The sequence below is a fragment of the Tursiops truncatus genome, chromosome 1 (assembly GCF_011762595.2).
Source record: "Tursiops truncatus isolate mTurTru1 chromosome 1, mTurTru1.mat.Y, whole genome shotgun sequence".
Classification (NCBI taxonomy): Eukaryota; Metazoa; Chordata; class Mammalia; order Artiodactyla; family Delphinidae; genus Tursiops; species Tursiops truncatus.
This window is the reverse complement of record NC_047034.1, coordinates 145569445-145591556: the sequence shown is the minus strand read 5'-3', so window position 1 is coordinate 145591556 and position 22112 is coordinate 145569445. Positions and strand designations below refer to the sequence as shown.

The 22112-nt window shown below is 48.2% G+C and overlaps 1 protein-coding gene across 5 annotated transcripts in view; it reads right to left on the bottom strand.

Annotated features, from left to right (window-relative positions):
* Positions 1 to 1084: 1084 nt before the first annotated feature.
* MKNK1 (MAPK interacting serine/threonine kinase 1) overlaps positions 1085 to 22112 on the bottom strand; it is a 42693-nt gene continuing 21665 nt past the window's right edge. For 3 of the 5 annotated variants that reach the window (XM_033867171.2, XM_033867165.2, XM_019937860.3), the window contains 10 exons: positions 21478 to 21575; positions 18643 to 18722; positions 17010 to 17083; positions 14849 to 14953; positions 11695 to 11750; positions 8376 to 8471; positions 6057 to 6251; positions 5214 to 5378; positions 3722 to 3765; positions 1085 to 2389 (listed from right to left, as the gene is read on the bottom strand). In XM_033867171.2, coding sequence (XP_033723062.1) covers positions 2113 to 2389; positions 3722 to 3765; positions 5214 to 5378; positions 6057 to 6251; positions 8376 to 8471; positions 11695 to 11750; positions 14849 to 14953; positions 17010 to 17083; positions 18643 to 18722; positions 21478 to 21575 — 1190 coding nt within the window. In that variant the 3' untranslated portion in view covers positions 1085 to 2112. The other 2 variants (XM_073790173.1, XM_019937861.3) reach the window with 2 other exon arrangements.

Below are 22112 nucleotides of genomic sequence, written 5' to 3'. Positions count from 1 at the left end.
CCAAAGTAGGCACAGCAGCATTTAAGCAGAGCTGTGGATGAGAGAGGCCTGGCCAGGTGGACCTGGGGAGTGGGATGGGTGGAATACTCGGTCCAGGAAGCTCCTGTAAGTCACATCCCTGCTGGACCAACCTGGAGGATTGACCAGGGTGGGGCTGGAGTCCAGAGACAAAAGTCACACCCTGCTTCCCAGTCTCCAGGGACAAGGAGACTGGGTCAAAAGGCTCAGATTCTGCAGGCCAATTTATCCAGCCCATCCCACACCGGGTAGATGAAGAGGGGACGTGAGGATGGTACGGGTTCCTGCAAAGGAAGGACCATCAACAAAAAGTATGTCCTCGTTGACATGGAGGATTCACGGTGCAGAACACCTGGCAGCCTGGCCCATGACCTGTCCCCACAGGGAAGAGCCCCGCACCCCCTCTCGGCTCTCTGCTCCCCCAGGGAGCAAAGCTGGCAGCAGTGCCCAGTCTTCTGCCCTGACACTCAGACCTCCCTCTGCCACCTCCTTGGGAATTTCTAAAGGCCCTCCCCATACAGTCCTCTGAGTCTGGTTCTGAGGATTACTAAGGCAACGCGCACAGAAGCCTTCTGCTTGAAGAACATGAGGACTGTGGATCGAGGCGCCATTTTTCTTTGTTACTAACTCTGGCAGGACAAGCACAGTCCCAGGCACACGATGGAGCCTCAAGAAAGGCTCAGTGCTGCTTCAGACAGACGGGACTCTGCTCCACTTCGGTGGGTGGGCTGGGCTGGGTACAGGGCATGCCTGTTAAAGTGCTTTTTGAAGCCAGCTTGTGTGGTGGTTGCTGACACGGCCTCTTCCACTGGATAGGGAGATCCTAAAAGGCAGAGGCTGTTTCCCACTTATCTCTGGGTCCTGGCACAGAAAAGGAGATTGACAAATGTTTGACGAATTTCATTTCCTCACTGAAAAAAGAGAAGCAATGATCTCGCCTTCACCTTGTGCTATATTCAGGGGTCTTGACAAGGGGCACCCCCCCCTTGGCAGGACCCAGCCCCTCTCTAGAAGGCCTGTCTCCTCCTCAGGGTTGCAGGTGAAGAAAGGACCACCAGGAAGGCACTAGAATTTAAAACAGTTTTATTAAAATAAGCACAATGCATAATAGCATCCTTGTGTTGCAAAAACATCTGACATATGCAAATCGATTTTCTTAGATAACCAAGCAGCTCCGCTGATGCTCAGCTATCAGCTCCCCAGCAGAAGGCACCACACAGCTCAGACCAGGGTGGCCGGGCAGCCTCCGGACTGGCTCCACCTCAGGCACAGAGCTCCTCAGTGCCCCAGACCTGCGCTGCCCTCCACACCAGGCTCGAGGAAGGTAGCAGCAGACACACTGGTCTCTAAGTCACTCATCATCTGAACAGCTTAAAACCAGTTAGAGTAATAGGAAATAGCTCATTAAAACCTTCCAAATACATGGAAATTCAGGAGAGAAGAATGAACCCTAAGAGCTCTGGAAAGTCCACGGGCTCACAGTGGGAGTTTAAAGTCTCATCTTTGTCGGAAGAGCACAGTTAGAAAAAATGCCAAATATTGTAAAACACGAAATAATACTGACTTCAGCAGCAATCCCAAACAAGGCAGAGGATGATAAATGACGGACACATTTTGGTCATGGCAAAGAAAGATTATGTGCTTCTCTGAGCTATCGACTGGAAGACGGATCTGGCTTCCTGAATGCAGAAGGCTCCCTGCCCTTCCCTGAATCGAGGGGATGGCTTCCCTCAGCCACGGGGGAGGACGTCCAGAGGACAGAGGAAGGTGGAAGGACCGCCAAAGGGGGGTGACAGTGCAGAGAGAGGGAAGAGCCTCTGTCAACTGACGCTTCTCAAGGCTGGCTCCCTGAAGGCCACAGCCCCAGCCGGTGAGAGCGGGCTGGATCCTCGATCCGCAGGCGGGTGAGCAGGTGGGCAGGAGCCCAGTAAAGAGATGTCCCTGCTGCAGGCAATTATGCAAAGTGACAAGTGATAGTTTTCCCTTTCAAAGACAACCCCTTAGGAAAAAGCTTTTTCCTTGAGGACTCTGGGGAAAGGAGGACGAGAGCCTTTGTGGATGAAAAGGCCTGGATGGAGCCGCAGAGCAGGCCCCTCACAGGTTTCCAGAGGGGCCAGGCCTGGGGCCCGGAGTGGGACAGAGCTCTGTGGGTGTCGGGCTCGGTTGCGTGTCTCCACTGCGGCCTGCCTGGGTCAGCGCCCTCCGGCGGGCCAGGCGTGACTTGGAGGGAGGGGAAAGCTTCACGGAGCAGAGGCCCTCGGCCAGCGCCTCCGACTCCTTCGCCAGTTCATTCTCCTCGTGCTGAGACAGCTGGCGGTTAAGGGCGATGGCCTCAGCCGCAAAGAGCGTCAGGTCCATTGTGCTGCTATTTCTGCAGGGATGGGGGGAGCAGAGAAGAGAGGGAGGCAGGGCTCAGTGGGGTCCGCCAGCCAGCTCCTCGACACCCGCACCAGTTGCTGCGGTTCTAGGCTCCCACTGGATTTTTCTGAGCTGGCACAGGTTGCTCTCTGAAGTTCTTGCATGGGTTTGGAATCTGACTTCACTGGGGCTGGAAAGGCTTTGAGCCTCAAGGACAGTCTCTGGACTTAAGAGTTGGGACAAATGCCGCCTTCCATCCAGAGCCCCCTCTTCTGAGCCCTGCACACGCTCTACCAGAGGAAGGGTCACGCACTTGAAACTCACCCACGTACATCCCTCTCCCCCATCAGGACAGGGGGCTCCAAGAGCAGGGGCTGTGCCTTTACGTCTGTGTCCCCAGAACCCAGCTCAGGGCTAGCATGTAACGGGCACTCTGGGTTTGCTGAATCAGTTTCTAAGGTGGATCTAAGGTTTGGAGGCTCAAGGCATCTGGATGCAGCTCTAAAGAATCAGGAAGAAACCCAAGCTGGGCTCAAATGAACTGTGACTATAAAGGTGTAATACCTCCCTGTTTAACTCCCGGAAACTGGCCAGGAGGTTGGTTCCCAGAGGGATTCCCATGAGGCTTTATTTAGCCCTGGTCCTTGGGGAATAGGGAGTGCTCACTGGGAACATGATCTAGTGGTAAAGGCACTAGAGTCAAACACATCTGCGTTCAAAGTTCCACTCCCTAGGCTACTGTGTAGCCTTAAGTTAACTTGATTTATCTATTCCTCAGTTTTCTCATCTATAAAATGGGGCAATAGGAGCGCCCCTTTTTTAAATGTATCGTAAAGCTCATGAGATTCAATATATGTAAAGCCCTTAGTACGATCCCTGGCGGGTGGTTAAGTATTTCCTATACAGTGGCCATTATTATTGTTTGTCTAGTAGTGTGTATGACACTTGGTCCCTCTGCCTTACAAGGCCCCAGGTTCCTGCTACTTTCACCAACCCGCAGCAGTAGAAGGAAACCCTGGTATGCTTCGGGCTGTAAACAGTGATTTCCAGTTAGGATTCACGTGGATCCACAAAACAGGTTTTTCTCCTGCAAACAGCCTAAGGCGGGATCTTAAAGATGCTGGGGCAGGGGAAGCCATCCAGGCGGAAGAAGAGAAAGTGTAGAGGGAGACAAGGAAGAGGAGCAAGGAGAGGGAGGCCAGGAGCCCATTCACGAAGAGGATACCTGAGCCTAGAGATGGACTCCCCGTCCCCCACGGGGGCATGGGCCCCAGTGTGGCTGAGAGCTCGAGGGGAAAGTCAAAGCCAAATGAGCAAGGGCGTGGAGTGCAGCAGGAGCATTTACCTCTGGAGGACTTGCGGCGTGGGGAGTCCCCTTTCTGGAGCTTGCTAGAACGGGAAGGACAGATGTGTGGGTAAGCGCTGCTCCCGCTTTCAAGAGCTGCCCCCACCCAAGCCAGCGGAGTGGGCAGGTTACTAGAGGCTCGGGCCCAGCACAGGGACTTGCCCATGCATGCCTGCAGGGTCAGACCTTCCAAGGAGACAGAAAGCAAGGTACAGACCCCAACCCAGCTGCCTCTGCATGGAGAGCCCTCTCTTTACCTGGCGAAGTCCTAATCACCCTCCGAGACCCAGCTCCAGGGTCACTTCTCCCATGAGAGGGTCTCCCTTCCTTGCTGCCCCCCAACCCCTGTCCCAAGCAGAGGTGGGTCCTTGTCCTTTGGTGCCCTGAACACTTTTTTTTTTTTTTGTAGTACGCGGGCCTCTCACTGTTGTGGCCTCTCCCGTTGCGGAGCACAGGCTCCGGATGCGCAGGCTCAGTGGCCATGGCTCACGGGCCCAGCCGCTCCGCGGCATGTGGGATCTTCCCGGACCGGGGCACGAACCTGTGTCCCCTGCATCGGCAGGCGGACTCTCAACCACTGCGCCACCAGGGAAGCCCCTGAACACTTTTGATAACACTTCTGTCGTACTATCCTATCATTTATTCCCTTGGTTCCCTCTCCCCATCAGAACATGAAGATAGAGCTTGGGTCTCGCTCCTCCCACTACTGCCAGTGTCTGGCATGTGGTAAGTGCTCAGTGGTGCAACACTTGGGTGGCTGCAGCAGCTCTTGGGTGGTTGGGAATCAGCCACTTGGAGACCCATGGATGGGGTTCCCACCTGTAACTGGGGCTGGCAACGCTTGCTTCCTTCCCCTGAGGCTGGCTAGGGACTGGCAGACCAAGAAGACACAGTAAATCACAGGAGGTTTGGCAGACCCTTTGGAGGGACAGAGGTCTGGTATCATGATTAACTGAGGAGGATGGTTAAAAATGTTTTCTAGTGAAGACTTGGAGCTTTCCTTTGGGGAAAACACCAGCCTTTGCCTTTCAGGAAAGCTGCAGCCAGACCCCAGCAGCACAAGAGGAACCTATGAGCCCCCAATGCAGCTGCACAGCAAGCAGGGTGGAAAGGCCTTGTTTCTGCGCGCTCTCAGCTAAGGAAACTTCTGTATAAGGGGATGGTGCTACCATCCAGGCTGCTCCCTCTGCTGGGTGCCTCTGCCAATAGTGGGACGCACATGGAGAATCTCCCAGAGGCCTTTTCCATTCCAGAGGGGCATGCGCCGCCTGGGGCTTAGTCTGTGGCCAAGGTTAGAGCCCAGTCAGTGATATCTGTAAGGCACTCGGTGTGGGGTTAGGCCAGGGGTCAGTTCAGTTCTACGTGCACAGGGGTTGAAGCTGCCATCCGGCTCCCTCCAGCTGAGATCAGCCACGGGGGTGTGAGAGCTTCCTCATGCCTTGCTGCAGCCCTGAAGAGGTGGACGCCCCCACCCCCCCAACCAGTCACTCACCCCCTGCACCCACGGGTGCTGCAGAACTTGGGCGGCACTCAGTCTCTGTTTCACGTCTCTAACCAGGAGCTTGGAGATGAGGTCTTTGGCCTCGTTGGAGATATGAGCCCAGTCCTTGTCAGGAAACTCATACTTGCCTTCCTGGATGCTCTCAAACAGCTTGTTCTAGGTAAGGAAAATTCCTACTGAGGCCACACTGGCCAGGGGATGGGCAGAGTGTGCCTGTCATGGTCTGATCATGTGGGTCCAGTCGACCTCAGCTGCACCTGCGGCTAGTGGCCTGGGTATTTCCCAGACTAGGGCCCCTTCCCCAACCCCCACCCTCCCCTAAATCATCCAACCACACAGAATGCCCTGGGTGGGTGGGATGGCAATGCTACTTGGAGGGCCAGGTGGGTGATGAGTGAGGAATGTCAACTAGAGAACAATGCCCAATTCCTCGGCCTTTCATCCAGGGCCCCCCATCCAGATGACCGGGCTCATCTCCCGCCACCAGAATCCTTATCCTTCCTCTTCCTCCCTCAACATACACCACTGTTTCAAACCTCCTATCTTTGCTCGTGCTGTTCCTTCTACTTGCATTTCTTGCCTCTCTTCCCCTCCTGGAGGGGGCCAGACTCCTCCTTTGAGACTCACTCAGCTCAGGAATGATATTCTCTAACAATCCTACCCTGAACTCCTCTCTGGACTGAGGGCCTGATGATCTCCATCTCACCTGGTGGCTGCTCTTGGACTGAGAGGGAAGGGCACGATACACCCCATTCCAGATCAGGCACAATCACCAAGCCCAGTCCCGCTTGGCCTCCCCCAGCCACCTGACCTCCCAGCAGGCCCTGTGCTCACCTGGCACACTGTGCAGACCTCTCCCCGGTCCCAGCCACAGTCGGCTCCGCAGTGACCCACAAAGGGCGGGTAGCCACTCAGCATGATGTAGAGGACCACACCCAGGCTCCACAGGTCACAGCGCTTGTCGTAAAAAGTGGCCTTATCCGTGAAGACTTCTACCACCTCAGGGGCCATATATTCTGCAGAGCCACACTGGGCAGGGCCAGAGGTGGAGATGGGGAAATGGCAGAGAAGAGAGAGGCTTAGTCACAGGGAGGGGACCGTAATGGGACTTGAGCAAGAGGATAGAATTGCAGAGTAAGAAACTGTCGAGAAAGTCGGCCAGAGAGCTTGACTGGTGCCACCCAGGCACTTAGAAAAGCTGGGCCACTGGACATTTGTAAACTGAGTCCTATCATTCCCCACAATCCACAGGACCAGTTAGTTCCAGGTCACCTTCTTATCTTCTCAGGTCCTTCTCCAGTAGGCAGAGACCCTTGGTCAAGAAGCTCCAGGAATCTCTCCCTGCCCTGGCTCTCTGTAAACAGTCACTCAATGAGCAGATACTTCAACGTACCAGGAGCACAGCTCTCGGGAGGAGATCCAATTCCATAAAGCAAGGATTTCTTTCTTTCTTTTTCTTTTTATAAATTTATTTATTTATTTTTGGCTGAGTTGGGTCTTTGTTGTTGCGCGCGGGCTTTTCTCTAGTTGCAGCGAGCGGGGGCTACTCTTGGTTGCGGTGCGTGGGCTTCTCATTGCGGTGGCTTCTCTTCTTGCGGAGCAGGGCTCTAGGCATGCGGGCTTCAGTAGTTGTGGCTCATGGGCTCTAGAGTGCAGGTTCAGTAGTTGTGGCACACGGGCTTAGTTGCTCTGTGGCAAGTGGGATCTTTCCAGAACAGGGATCAAACCTGTGTCCCCTGCACTGGCAGGTGGATTCTTAACGACTGCGCCACCAGGGAAGCCCAGCAAGGATTTCTTAAAGTGAAGTCCTGCCAAGCTTCCCTGCTAGCTTTGAGCATGGAAGAATAAGAATTTAGAATTAAGAGACCATCAAAGCTAGGAGAGCTCTTAGAACAAAGCTGATCTCCTCACTTCTCCCATTTATGGATGGGAAAACCAAGGACTAGAATGGGATAGGGATTTGTTCAAGCACATCAGTGGCAAACCCAGGTCAAGAATCTAGGAGTCCTTCCTCCTATACTTGCATAGAAGACTGCTGATAAAAACAAAACAAACTCTTTTTGCTTCCCTCTTCATTATTTCAGGCTCACCAGGAGGCAACCCTCCCCCCAGCCTCGCAACATACACAACTAATTTGACGGGAAGATGGCGAGTGGAGAAAGGACATTTTCTTTGTTATTGGCAATCAGAGTTAATGCCTTTGAGAATAAGGCAGTTCAGTGTAGTAGAAGCTAATACAGAGACATCTCTAATAAAGTTGCTTAGAATAAGACATGGGCATATTTTAAAACGTCTTAAAAAAAGATTATTAGGGACTTCCGTGGTGGAGCAGTGGTTAAGAATCCGCCTGCCAATGCAGGGGACACGGGTTTGAGCCCTGGTCTGGGAAGATCCCACATGCCGCAGAGCAACTAAGCTCGTGTGCCGCCACTGCTGCGCCTGCGTGCTGCAACTACTAAGCCCGCGTGCTGCAACGAAGAGTAGCCCCCTGCTTGTCGCAACTTGAGAAAGCCCGTGCACAGCAACAAAGGCCCAATGCAGCCAAAAAAAAAAATTAGGAAAACTCACTTTTGAAGTGTGCAAATCTCAAAAGAATTGTAACAATTATAGTATATCCAGTATGTACAAGAGATGTCTTAGTAAGAAATAGCTCCCAGCAGCACCATCTGGGCAGGAAATGGGAAGTAAGAGAAGCAACAGGATAACTCAGCCAGGCCCTTACGTGCAAAGACCTCTCAGTTCTTGCCACAGAGGCCATGCTCCCTAACCTTCACCATAAGGTGGATGTGCCCCGACTCCACCATGGGAATGGGAGCTGTCCACATGCTCATATGCAAGAGTGGGCCTGAGAGTAGTGTCTGTCTTCACCTGGGTCAGGAGTCAGGGCTCAGCCTGTTCTTATGGACATAATTAGTCTCCTCATTAGCAGTGGACCCACCCCAAACTGAAAGCTCTAATGTCAGTTCCACTAGCACCTAAGCAGGGGAGGGGTGGGGGATGGGGGTGGTTGTTAAGATAGGAAGTGAGGCCAAACAACAACTCAGGCAGCAGCAGATACACTTGGTTTCCCTTCCTTAGCCCTCTGTTCTGGTCTCCAGAGCATTAGGGACAGGAGCTCAGAAGGAGAGGGCACAGGTGCCCAGCCATACATACTGGAGTGGTCAGCTCTGGTGTGGTTATGGGGGTGCAGGAGTTGTTCAGTTTCACCCCACTGCCCAAGTCAAAGTCACAGATTTTCACCGGAGACACCTGAAACGGAAAGCAGGAAGCAACGTTACAAATAGGAGCAGCCAAGGGGCGTGAGGAGACCGCGTGTCTATGTGGGTATATACTGCCACAGTGTGGCTGCCACGCTGAAGCCCAGCTTTACCTGGCAGTCATGTTTCCTCTTCTTGAGTGAACTAGAAATCACCTGAGGATTTGTCCTAAGGTGTCCTCTTCTCCATGCTCTTTCCTTATTTCCCGACTAGGAGAAAATGTGTGCACTACACAGGGTCAGACTGTGGTTGTGAACTTCGTATAAGACAGGGAGCAAACCTATGGAACTCTCACCAACAATGTAGGTTGCAACTCAGAAGTTAGAGAAGTTAGCACGTATTCCTGAAAGACTCCTTGTAGCTCACTCACTGCAGGGCAAAGGAGTTTTGCATAAAACCCTTGACCACCTCAGGTGGCTTAGGGTGACCAACCTGTCTTTGCTTACTTGGGGTTTTGTTGGGTTTAAGCACCGGGAGTCCTGCATTCCAGGAAATCCCTTAGGCCCGAGCAAACTGGGATGGTTGGTCACTCTAGGCAGCATCAACATAGCAGCCCAGTCCACTGGGACTAGATGCTGCACCTGAGACTGCAGAGAGCATGAGTCATCTCTGGAGCCAAGTGGGAGGCGCTGTGTGAGTGCATGAGAATGGCCTGCGTGGTGGAATAGCACAGCAGCCAGTCAAAAGTGCTAGGCCCCATTTGCCATTTACCTACTGCAGCTCCCACCTCTCTTTCTTTCCTCCCTCCATTTTCTCTGCCTTACATTCTAGCTTTCTTCTTTTCTTTTTCACTTAGCTTCTCTTTTTCACTGTGGTTAAAATATATATAACAGAAACATGCCCTTTTAACCATTTTCAAGTGTACAATTCAGTAGCATTATTACATTCATGCTGTTGGGCAACCACTACCAGTATGTTTCCAAAACTGTCACATCACATCAAACAGAAACTCTACCCATTAAGCAATAACTCCCCATTTCCCCTCTCTCCAGCCCCAGTAACATTTAATCTACTTTTCGTCTCTATGAATTTGCCTATTCCAGATATTTCACATAAGTGGAATCACACAAAATTTGTCCTTTTATTTCATTTAGCATACTGGCTTCAAGGTTCATCCATGTGGCAGCAAGCGTCAGAACTTCATTCTGTTTTACGGCTGAACAATATTCCATTATATAGATATACCACATTTTGTTCAGCCATTCATCTGCTGAGGACACTTGGGCTGTTTCCGGCTTTGGCTATTATGACTAGTGCTGCTGTGAACATTGATGTTCAAGTCTCTGTCTTCAACTCTTTTGGGTATATACACAGGTGTGGAATTGCTGAGTGCTATGGTAATGCTATGCTTAGCTTTTTGAGGAGCTGCCAAACTGTCTTCCACAGTGGCTGAACTGTTTTATATTCCCACCAGCGATGGGGAAGAGACCCCATTTCCCCACGTCCTCATCAACTCCTTTTATTTTCTATTTTCTGTATTGTAACTATCCCAGTAGGTGTGACATGGTATCTCACTGTGGTTTTGATTTGCATTTCCCTGATGACTAAGGATGTTGAGCATCTTTTCATGTTCTTTTTTTTTTTTTTTGGGGTACGCGGGCCTCTCACTGTTGTGGCCTCTCTCACTGTGGAGCACAGGCTCTGGACGCGCAGGCTCAGCGGCCATGGCTCATGGGCCCAGCCGTTCCGCAGCATGTGGGATCCTCCCGGACCGGGGCACGAACCCACGTCCCCTGCATCGGCAGGCGGACTCTCAACCACTGCGCCACCAGGGAAGCCCCTTTTCATGTTCTTGCTGGCCATTTGTATACCTTCTTTGGAGAAATGTCTTTTGAAGCCCTTTTCCCATTTTTAAATTGTCTTTTTGATATTGAGTTTTAGAAGTTCTTTATATATTTTGGATATTAAACCCTTATCAGACATACGATTTGCAAATATTTTCTCCCATTCTATGGGTTGTTTTTTCACTTTCTTGATAATGTCTTTTTACACTCAGTCTCTCTTAATTTTAACGTCAGCCATAAAAAGGGGCAACAAACCTGTGTCATGAACATCAAATGAAACAAAGGACATGAAAGTACACTATAAACCAGAGGCACTATGACAGAGTAGTTCAGAGCACCAGTGGAGTCTGGGGTCAGCCTACCTTAGTTTTAATCTCTACTACTTAACAGCTGAGTGACTTTGGGCAAGTTTCTAAATCTACCTAAGCTTCAGTTTCCTTATCCCCATAAAATGAATATAATAATAGTGTCTACCTCATGAGATTTTATAAATACTAGATAAAACAAGTGTAAGTGCCTGGTACAATGTTAAGTGCTCAAGAAATGTTAAACATAATTATTAATAATAACCATACTGATAATCATGATAAATTATAAAGTTTTATGCCAGAGCCACTGACAGGAAGTCACAAGATTTATTTGAGCGAATACATTTCTATTCCCCACAAAAGCATTGTAAGTAGCAGGCTGACTCACATGTTCCCTCACAGCCACTCCTTATTTATGAGTTCTCCCCTAATCCAGACCAAGATACGTGTGTCATGCATATGCACATGTATACACACACAGCTAGGAATGTGGGCCATCAAAACCACCTGGGCCTAAGTCCCTCCTAACAAACAAAGACTTTGTCAAATTCATACATGCTATGAAGATGCAAACACTTCCATTTACTAATAGATTAAGATAAAGATTAAAATAGGCTGCATTTGTTCAACACCAAGTATAAATGTCTTCTTTTTAATGGGCATCTTTGGAAATAAAAATGGAAGCAGAAACCCTTTTCAAGAACTTGCTTCCTAATTATCACTTCTAGTGGTGGACACCGGCAGGCATATATACCATAACATAAACATCATTTACAGGCAGAGATTTGCTTGATGTAAGATGGAGGTGCTGTCTGACTCACATCTACTGCTCTAAAGGTAGGTGCATTGGATTAGAAAACATTCATTTTGTGCAGGTCTCATATATTTTACAAACACTCAGGCTTAAGCCAATCTGCTGATAAAGAGCACCGAAGGGCCAAGGATTAGCCCTACTTGGGATGTAGAAACACTACACGTTAGGTATAATATTCTCATGTGCCTCTAATAATCAGTTCAACTTGGTACCTGAGGCCGAGAGAGCTGCTAATGATTTACACTGAAAGTAAGGGTGGCTTCCCTGAGTCAGTATGAACTGTGACATCCCAAATCAGGCCCTAAGTACCTTTTCTGGAGATTCACACAATATATTTTCTGGCTTCAGATCGCGGTGAGCAATGCCTGAAATGACAAAGAGCAAAGAAATGGTTAACATATGCCCTTGAGTATCAAACATTCCACACACAATTAATTTTTTCCAAATGCTGTTGTTCGCAAATTAATTCCCAATTATGGTACATTAAAAAATCAACTAGCTGCAGGAGGCAGAAGTAGCCAGAGACGCAAACCAAAAGCACAGCTGATTCTGCAAGTTCTTTTGAAGCAAAAGCTTTAGAAGTCAGTCAGGGATAAGAAGGGCTAAATGAATCCCAGCCAGCCTACCTCTCAGCACCGCACTGACAACCCAGAATAAGCAGCCTAATATGAAGCAGAGCAAAGAGCCCTGCAAACAGCGATGCTTGGAACAGCAATGAAGAAATAATTAGTGCCTTGTTTAAGAGCATCTCAGGGGGCTGGGACTGCTCTACCTCATTTCTTCTTGTGTGGCCGATTCAAAAAAAAAATGATTCCTTCAGTGGGACTCCCTGAATGTTCAGAGGATCAAGCATTAGTTAACAAGTCTCCCAAAGCTTGTCTGGTTCCCTTCTCACCTGCTCTGCATGTCCAAGACAGTCCTGCCAGAAGCTCAGCAAGGACAGCTTTGGCCCGAGGGTGCTGTTCTTAAGAGAAACCTCTCCTGTATTTTGGTCAGACCTCCTTGAAGAAGACTGCGGATTTACAGCCTACCCTGTGAGGCATTAAAAGTTGCTGAACTGGCCAAGAAGGCACCTGGGGGCAAACCCCTTTAACCAAAGACAGAGACAAAGAACCAACTCATGGCCATGGTGTTCTAGTGGTGGACACAGAAACCTCCCATTCCTTTTTCCTCCTGCAGAGTGTACGGCACAGAGATAGAGGGCTGTAAAGTCAAGCAAAAGCCAAATAGCTACTGCTTGGAAGTACTGGGAAGTAGCAGAGGATTCGTGGAATAATGGGGAAAAGCAGACTCTGCTTCACTACAACTCCCTTGCTGATCAACTTCTCAGCAGCCCTCTAGATCCCCAGCAGGAGACACTTCACTACGGAAGAAGAACCTGAGCTCCAGCAGCCTAAGTAACTTCATCAGTCACCTAACTGAATGAGAACCCAGAGCGACTACGTCCAGGCTGCACAAATTGAGCTGGGCTGCAGCTCGCCGCGTTAAAAGTGAAAGATATTTTCCATTACAGCAAATGCTCCCACAAAAGGATCATGAACCACACGTGGAGCCTTACTCTCCAAATAGGTGTCGATGGCCCCGTTGTCCCCTGGCCTGCGAACTGAGAGCCAGGCCGTAATAGTGGGCCTCCTCGGTGAGCACACCGGCCATCGAACTGCTCCGGTTCATTTCCCAGAGGTTGAGCTGCAGTATGTCCAGTATTTAAAATATGGAACTTGTTTCAGGCTGACCCATTCTAGCCCAATTCATCTTTCCAGCATAAAGTTATTTAGAAAACAGCCAAGTTCAGCTGCAAATCGTTTTTCATCCCCTCCAACTTCTAGTCACATGGGCAGCTGGCCAGCTAGATGTTAACTAGCACTTCAGAACTCCTAAGACACCACCAGCCTCTGTTCCCTGTAGTGCGTTCTGGTAAAAAAAAAAAAACAAACAAACACACAAAAACACACAAAAAAACCTGCCTTTACCTCCCTCCAAGGTATGGATCTTATAAAAAGTGTGACCCAGTTTTGCAATCTACAGAGGCAGCTTGGGGAGCAGTTGTAAATCTCTGTCAGGCAGGTGTTACGTACAAGCATCCCAGCTTTCAGAAACAGAACTACTGCTATTCATCATGCTGTGCAAAGTACAGACACCCCCTTCTAGGAATTTTCATCCCATGTGCAAGTCAGGCCCCCAACATGGGCAGCGTCAGCACGGAGCACTCTCCTCAGCCACAGGAGGAAGCGAGGTGGACTGGTGAACCTCCCCTCCGGCACAGGTCTCACCAGCCTGCACGGTATCACTGGCACATAGTGGTATACGGGAGCAGCATGCCTGCAAGCGGACCTGAGCGCTCACAACCAATGAGGCTGGCCAACGTCCATGGAAGTGAAGGGAGCAGAACTAAGTCTCAGAGCATGTGCTCCACCCCCACGCCCACCAGGCAGAGTGTGTAATTTTAAGGGAATCAGTATGCGGAGTAAAAATGCCTTCTGCCTGGTGGGGGAGGAGGGTGGAAGAAATGTTACTGAAGAACTACTATGTGCCGGGCACTATGCTCCACCTATATATGTATATGTTATAAGTATACAACACATACACAAGAGACACACAATTATGTAAGTGAATCAATATATATAAAAGGCCCAGGCTAGTGCCTGGCACATAACAAGGGCTACATAAGTGTTAGCTACTGTTGATGATGTCATTATTATCTCTCTTAATTCTCACCATAGCTCTAGGAGGTAGGCATTGTTACTGAGAGAGCACACAGCTGGTAAAAAGGTGAAGCCAGAATTCATTTTTGCCATGGCACTGCTGTTAGGCAAATTTTAAAAACATATGTAATAGTCAAACATATTTCAAGAAATGCAAAAACATATAATTTGCAAAAATATTTAATTTACTACAAAAGTTCTAGCTAAGGAACTGTAAACTGAAGTGTAATTCAAACAATAGTAGCTTGCTATTTACACAATGTTCAACAGATACCTCAAACTCACCATGTTAATAGAAAAATGCATTTCCCATTTATTGTGAACAAGATATAAAACTACAGGTATACTACCATGCCAATTTTGAAAAGAGAGACACAGGTGATATATTTTAAAAGACTAGACTGAATAATACCCAAATATTTATATTAGAGTCTAGGTCATATTATGCATGAGTTTTGCCTTCTTCATTAGTAAAGGATCATGCACATACACACACTCAGACATACCTTGTTCAGCATGAAATTCATTGTTTTTTACTCCTTGCTCTTTCTCCTGTATCCCTATCCTGCTTAATAGCTCCACGTCTACCCACCATTCACATCAGAGATCTAGAAGCCACCCTGGCCTGCCCCCTCACCCTCCTGGGTGGGCCTGCCAGCTGTACCAGCTCCTGGCCCAGCCCTCTACCTGGCCTGCCCCTCTCCCTTGGTCCTCAGAGGCAACCAGCCCAATCCACCCACCACGGCCAAGGCCTGGCTAACCTTTGGTGTGCAGGAAGTCAAGGGCTGCGGCGACATCCTGCACCACTCGGCTGGCTTCTCGCTCGTTGAATTGCTTCTGCTTCTGGATGTGGGTCAGGATGGAGCCTGGAGAGCAGAGGGACACAGAGGAATGCCTTTTCAGGCTCTAGTAAGTGTAACTTCTCAGAGGCCAAGTTTTCAAAAGTTTGGGGTGGGGACATAGGCTTATTCATCGCTAAATGTCCAGCAGCAGTGTGGTACCTGGCACAGAGCAGGTACCAGCACAAAACTGGACCAAACAGAACTGGAAGCCTATTTTCTGTATCTGTCTATGATAAGCACAGAAGGGAGAGAGAATACCATTTAAGTGACCAAAAATATTAATGCCACTGGGGTAGATTCGGCTTCTGAAATTGAAAAGAACTAAAAGTGAATCCACACGAGGTTGGGGCCTCTCTAGAGGAACTTTTCCTCCCTTGCATCTGATCTCAGTCCAAACAAAAGCACATGCCTTCAAATGGAAAAGCCACACCTTTACGCGTTATGTAAAGGTCTAGTAAAGGGAAAAAAATGGCTTTCCCCCCGAACTTTCCCATTTATTATTATTATTTTGTTGTCAATGGCTAACATTTACTGGGTAGTTAACTATATACAAAGCACTATGTGATACTCTTTAAATAGATTATTTTATCCTCATTGCAATTGTACAAGATGTACAAAATAGAGTCATCCCCACTACATAGCTATAGATGGGGAACCTGAAGCCAAGAAAGGTTAAGCAACTTGCTCAAGATCATACACCAGGAAGTGGTGGCATCATCAGGACCCAAGCCCAGTAAGTCGGGTCTCGGAGCCTGTGCAGACTTCTCCTCAGCAGGACCTATGGTCTGACTCCTGGGGAGATGGGTTTTCCTGAGGCAACCACATACTCTCTTTACCCGCTGAGTCTGCCCTCAGTAGAGCTGCGCTCTAAGTGATATAGTTACTGATGACCCCGGCTGCATCAAGCATCTCAGACAGGTAATTCATGGTGCTGGTGTGGTTGGGAGGGGCGGGGTAGACACAGGCACGAACATATGGCTTGGCTCCATGTGGTCTGTGCTCACCACTGGAAGCCAGCATTTTGGGGCAGAAGGTGTCATCTCTGTATCCTAAAAATGGCACATGTTTACTTATTATCTCTGGTTTTTGTCATGGGGAGGGGATGAAAGATCTTCCACTTGCCAGATTAAAGAATCAAAGGATCCCAACACGCTGTGGAACATTCTGAGAAAACTGGCTCTTGGCTAGGTCTCAGGCTTGCTCTACTGTAGTGAGTCTCTCGTTTTCAAATTTGTTAAAAGGGAGAGTGGCGAGTAATACTCTACACAATTCTAAGATAGCCCCCAGCATACCCAATTGTTACAGCTGACATTTATTGAACCCTTAGTGCCTATGGGGCACTGAGCTAAGCATTTCACATGAATTATCTCATTTAATCTGCACAGTGTCCCAAGGAGGTAGGTGCTGTCATTACCCTTATTTACAGATATAGAGAATACTGTTGGGAAAGATTACGTGACTTGCTCAAGGTCACACAGCTAGTAAGCGATGGAGCTCCCTTAACCACCAAACCACTCCGTGTAGCCCTCCACTAGACTAGGCTCCAGACATCCTCCCTAACCTTCACCTTGCAAATGCTTCCTAGGGCTGGGTGAGTGATGGGGAGAGAAAGGGCTTCTCTATGTCAGAAAAGCAACTTAAATATATATTCCGGTGATCATGTGTGTGGGTGACAGTGGTGATGGTCGAGAATGGCATCTGTCCATCTGAAGGATGGTATCTTCTGGTGAGCCTTTTTAGACTTCACAATGAATGCAAGAGCTCCCACCCCATAATTAACTTCATTAAATAGTGAATGTATCAAAACAATGGATTGATAAATTGATGACTAAATGTATCTATATATGAGTCCTATTATAATGAGACGGCAATAGAAGTCCACACAGGTGACATTCTGAGTTCTGCAAAATGCTAATTACATCCTTCCCTCCGGCCTTCCTTCTCCCAAATCAAGGGCAGTTTTAAGTCCTTCATCCTTTTTATTAGCTTGACTCATTTTAGAAGTCTCTGGGATTCATGATGGATGATCACCGCCCTGGGTCTTAATCAGAAGTCCAAACACATACTCAACAGTAAGTACCTCCTTGCAATTTCTCAAAGACCAAGTAAAACCTTGTGTCGTCTTCAAAGAACTCAATCAGCTCCAAAATGTTCCTTAAATAGGGAAAACAGTATTATATATTGAAGCCCACTTACAAATACACGATGAAAAAACAAAACAAAACAAAAACCAATGCCCTGTAACAGGGCAGAAATCAACTTGAAATCAGAATGCTTATTAAAGCCCCATGTTTGAGAAGTAGCCAATGGTGTTAGCAAGATTCAGGTCACCTTATCTTTCCATAATGTTTAGTCTCTGGTGTTTTCACCAAGTCTGTGCTGTCAAACCCCAACCCTAAAACCCACTAGGTAGAGTTATAAAAAAGTCCCAGTCACATTAAACTGAATAAAATCTGCAGCCGACTGGAAGCAATTGCGGCTAATAACACTGAATAGTAGGTGTGTGTCCTGGAGGCAAGCAGCAAATAATTACCTGCCCTCCCTCTTGCCCATAAATCACGGGGCAGTATTTACATTGCCTGGAGAAAATGGAAACATCTGTCAAATAGACTTGGGGCCTAACGTGGGCACCGCTAGGCCCTAACTGCTAAGCGCTACTTAATGAAACGGCTGCGTTCCCGGCCACTGTAGCACTTGTGGCCTTCCCCGGTGAGCACTCTCTGCCTGCCTGAGCGTTACTGCGCTCTGCCAACAAGGTCGTCTTGTAACTCAGTAGGGAAGCCACCAGCCTGGATATTGGAGGTGTTGGGGGCTTTTTTTCTTTTAAAGAACGAAATAAACCAAGTAGAGTCTGTAATGCTGAACTCAGAAGCTGTAGGGCTGAAAATAAAAATCTGTTCCTCATAAAAAATGCTGACCATTTTGGGAGACACCGGACATTTACTAGCAAAAGGGCGTCCGAATAAGATGGCCAAATGGCCTAATTTGAAAGAAGATTGTAGAGGCAGTGCCTGGAGTTAAATCAACAGCAGCCCCCTTCCTCCAAGCTTAATGACAAAACCATCAATACTGGCCACTGGCTCCCTGCTGACCCTGCCATGGAGAGAGAGGCGGGAGCGGCGTCTTAGAGGTCACCCTGATTTAAAGCCACAGTGGGAGAGCCATTCATTTGGAGAGGGTGGTGAGTAGACTAAGACGGGGCTAGACACCACCTTGGCCCAGTTATCAAGCAACGAGTGTTAAACAAGGTTTCAGGACCCTTAGTAGTAGCTGCACGTATATAAATATGCTAGGAACAGAAAGCGCAAATAGTCTTAATAGTTCTCATCATCCTCAACTATTAACTAAAGCAGGTCCCTACAGATTTCTACTAGGCAACACTCAGTCAGCCTGCTTTCCACAGGCACTTGAAAGAAATAAAACCCCGTTTTTTCCCAAGCAGCCACTGATTCAGATTGCTTGCTCTTCTAACTTGCATAAATTCCTGATATGTACAGTATTTCAGCCTAAATAGAAGACAGCTTCTTTGCTGCTGCTGCTTTTCCTCTCTCTCTCTCTCTCTCTCAACACTGAAAGATGGAAGGAGTTATACACAGTTCTGGGGGAAAGAGTGACAGCTAACTGCTGGGGTCAGGAGACGGTAAGAATAACTTCCTTTTCTGCAGCCAAGCATCCCCCCAGAGAAGCAGCAAGTAACCCAACACTATACTCACTTGTTTCCTTGACACTGATACAGCGTCTCCACCTCCCGAAATACCCTACTCCGACTGTGTCCTGCATGTTTTTCAATGATCTGTGTGAAAAATAAAATCTGTCATATACACCCACCTGGTCAAAACACCCCTCAGCGGGTGCCCTCTGGGACAGTGCAAGGCCAAATTCAGGCCAAATCCAGTTTCAAGCGCAAGTCTGGAGTAGGCCTTGTGGCTCTGTCAGCAAAGCAACCGACTGGCCCCAGGGCTTTCTAGCCCACCTGGGCTTGTTTGACTCTGGCCAAGTACATCACCATCGAAGCCTGTGAGGTTGCTACCCCCAGCCGCCCAGGGGAGACCGAGGCAGCCAGCAAGACAAAGAACCAGCTCTACCAAACTCCTACCCTGAAAACATCTCAGTCTGCTTTAAGGATAAGAATTTACAAGCTCTACTAAAGGATCTTCTAGTGCTGGAGGAAGAGCAAGGGGAATAAGGGATACAGTGAAGAGGAACTAAAGCCCCAAGGCCCAGCTCAGATGCCACCTATGCAATTCTTCTAAGAATCTACCTTTGGCAGGCACCGTATTAAGTCATTTAGGTACATAATCTCAGTTAATCCTTAATCCTTAATCCTTACAATCCCGAAAGATAGGCAGAGGTAAAACATTTTGCCCACAGCTCTGGTAAGTGGCAGGGCTGCAATTCAAGCCCAGAGCTGCCTCCAAGGCCCTTGCTATCCTATACCTGCTTATATCCTACACAGCTTTTTCTCACAGAACCTAGAGGCTCTGTCTCTCCTATGATACTGTGGGCTGCTCCCCCTCCCCACCTGTACATGGAGATGCCTGGCAAGTACTGACTGAAGGAATGGGGGAGCCAACAGCTGAGCAGGTGGCTTACACAGGGACTGGCTGTCCGTGCACATCTCTACAGACCCATCCAGAGCCCCAAACCGTTGCTAGTAGAGCCTGTGGGCAAGTCTTCTGCAGAGCTGGCTCTGCCTTATAGTTCGATGTGCGGAGTGGACAGACATCTGGTTCCTTCATTCCAAGACTGCTGTCAAGGACACTTCACACTTCTCCAATATGCAGCAGCACAAACATCCACAATCAAGTAATTTTCTAAACAAGTACATGTCTGTTAGTAGACCACTGAACCCATTTTCTGAGCTGTCAGAGAGGTGAGGTGCTGGGGCACAGAAGCTATTCAGCTCATTTGTTCACCAAGCAGATCAAAGTCAGGAAGAACTTTCTAGCAGGCAACTATTCAGCAATGGCATACTTTTCTGAGGAGGTAATGAGCTCCTGCTACCAGAGATGGGGGTGGCGGGTGCCAAACATGGAAAACTATGTGAAGAGTTACAGGGGAGGCTGAGGACCAGATTACCTTGAAATTCCATTCCAACCGTGAGACTCTAGGATTCATCAGTTGGATGCCTGTAGGGAAAGTCCTAATAAAACCAAGTACTGTGGAGCCAGGCTGGAGAAGTAGCCCACGTCTGGGGAGCTTTCAAAGAACAGAAGAGACATGAGACATGGGCAGAACTGCTGAAACCAAAGAATTGCCAAGCCCAGGTCTGGTGTTTGCCCAAAGATGCCATGGAGCATGAAGGAAGGGCAGCCTTGAAGAAATAGTTCTGTCATCCATAAATGTATTCACATCTTTGAAAATCAATTTACATTTGTGTTTTTTACCACACTTAGGCATATTTTTTTAAAAAAATTACTTGTAATTTATACTGACCTGTTTCCAACAAGGAATCGAGATAATGCTTTTGTTACCATATGAAGCAACACTCCAGCAAAAAGGGACATGGCTTAGCAGAAGTGTTCTCCTTTATAAATCCAGCTGCGACTAGGACTATGACCAGTTGGTTAAAAGAAGAAACATTTCTTTCAGGAGCCAATTTGGCTGGGTTTGCCCATATGAGGTGGCACTTAGACCTGGTGGCTCTGGCAGATGATTTGAACACTTTGCTGGATACCAGAATCACCCGGACAGCTTGTTAAAATTAATGTTGCTGGGGCCTACCTCTAGTTTCTGATTCAGGAGGTCTGGGATAGGGCCAGATAATTTGTATCTCTAACAAGTTCCTAGGCCATGCTGGTACTGCTGGTGCAGGGACCACACTTTGAGAACCACTGCTCTAGATCCATCCCTTCTTCCATGTAGAGTCGGCAAATGGAAGCACAGAGGGATACGGTGAGCCACTCCACGGTCATGCAGCTGGAAGTCACCTCTCCTGCCACACAGCTGAGTGCTCGGTCCTCATCACCACATTGCTGTACGTCACTTGTATAGCATCTTGTAATTTATAAAATGTTTCTACTTCTACCAGTTCATTTTTGTTTTCATCTTCATAACTATTCCATGAGACAGGAAGGGCAGGTATTATTATCTTCATTCTAGAGATGCGGGAACTGAGGCTGAAAGAGGTTCAGTGACTTGCCCCAAGTCAAACAGTAGTAGTTTGTCAAAACAGAGATTCAGATAGGCCCTCTAATTCCAAATCTGACTGTCTGCTCCCTGAAGCTAACTTCATTCATTAGAGGCATTGTTCTAAGCACTTCACACATATCAACTTATTTAATCCTCATGACAATACTATATACTATATCGGTTCTGTTATTACACTCATTATACAGATGAGGAAACTGAAGGACAAAGAGGTTAAGTAACTTGCCCAATGTTACACGGCAAGTAAGTAGAGAAACCAGTGAATCCAATGAATCCAGCTTCAGAGCTCCCGTTCTTATTAAGCCACTATATCGCAGAATATAAAATTTATCTGGTTTAGGACAAGCTAAGACTGACCACCTGCAAAGTAAAGCCTGGCATCCGGATGAGACACTCACTTTGACAGCATACTCCTTGCCACTCTGCAGGCTCACGGCACCTTGAACTTTGGCATAGGCTCCCTCTCCAAGCAGCTCAGAGGTCAGTTTGTACGTATCTAGAGGTGAAATGGGTGAGAAGAATAACAAGATGAGTCACCCCTTTGCATAGAAGGAAAGAAGAGCTGTGTCACTTGGCTTCCCCAGTCTGACAGCGCAGGCGCACGAGGACTCTGCAGTGCTCAATGACGAGAGTCTAGTGCTCCCAGCCGCCTTGGGACTCGGCTTCATAACGACCAGGCCACATCACTGAAGGATCTTGTTCCTCATTTTAGAGATGAGGTCAGTGAAAGAGGTTCAATTCGGCACATGCTTCCCAAGTACCTACTATGTGCCAGACGACATCGATGGGGACACAGCGAGGAATAAAGTATAGTCCCTGCCCTTTGAGAGTCACGATCCAGTGGGGAAGACAGACACATACCCAAGTGACCCCAGAATAAACCGAGCAGCGGTCAGCACTCTACTATCACAGAGGGACAAGACATAGTAAAAAAAAGCGGGGGAAGGGAAAGGTTAAATCTGTTGAGGGAGTCTGGGGGATCCTCACAGAAGGGATGTGATTTGAATGGACATCATTCATTCATTTACTCATT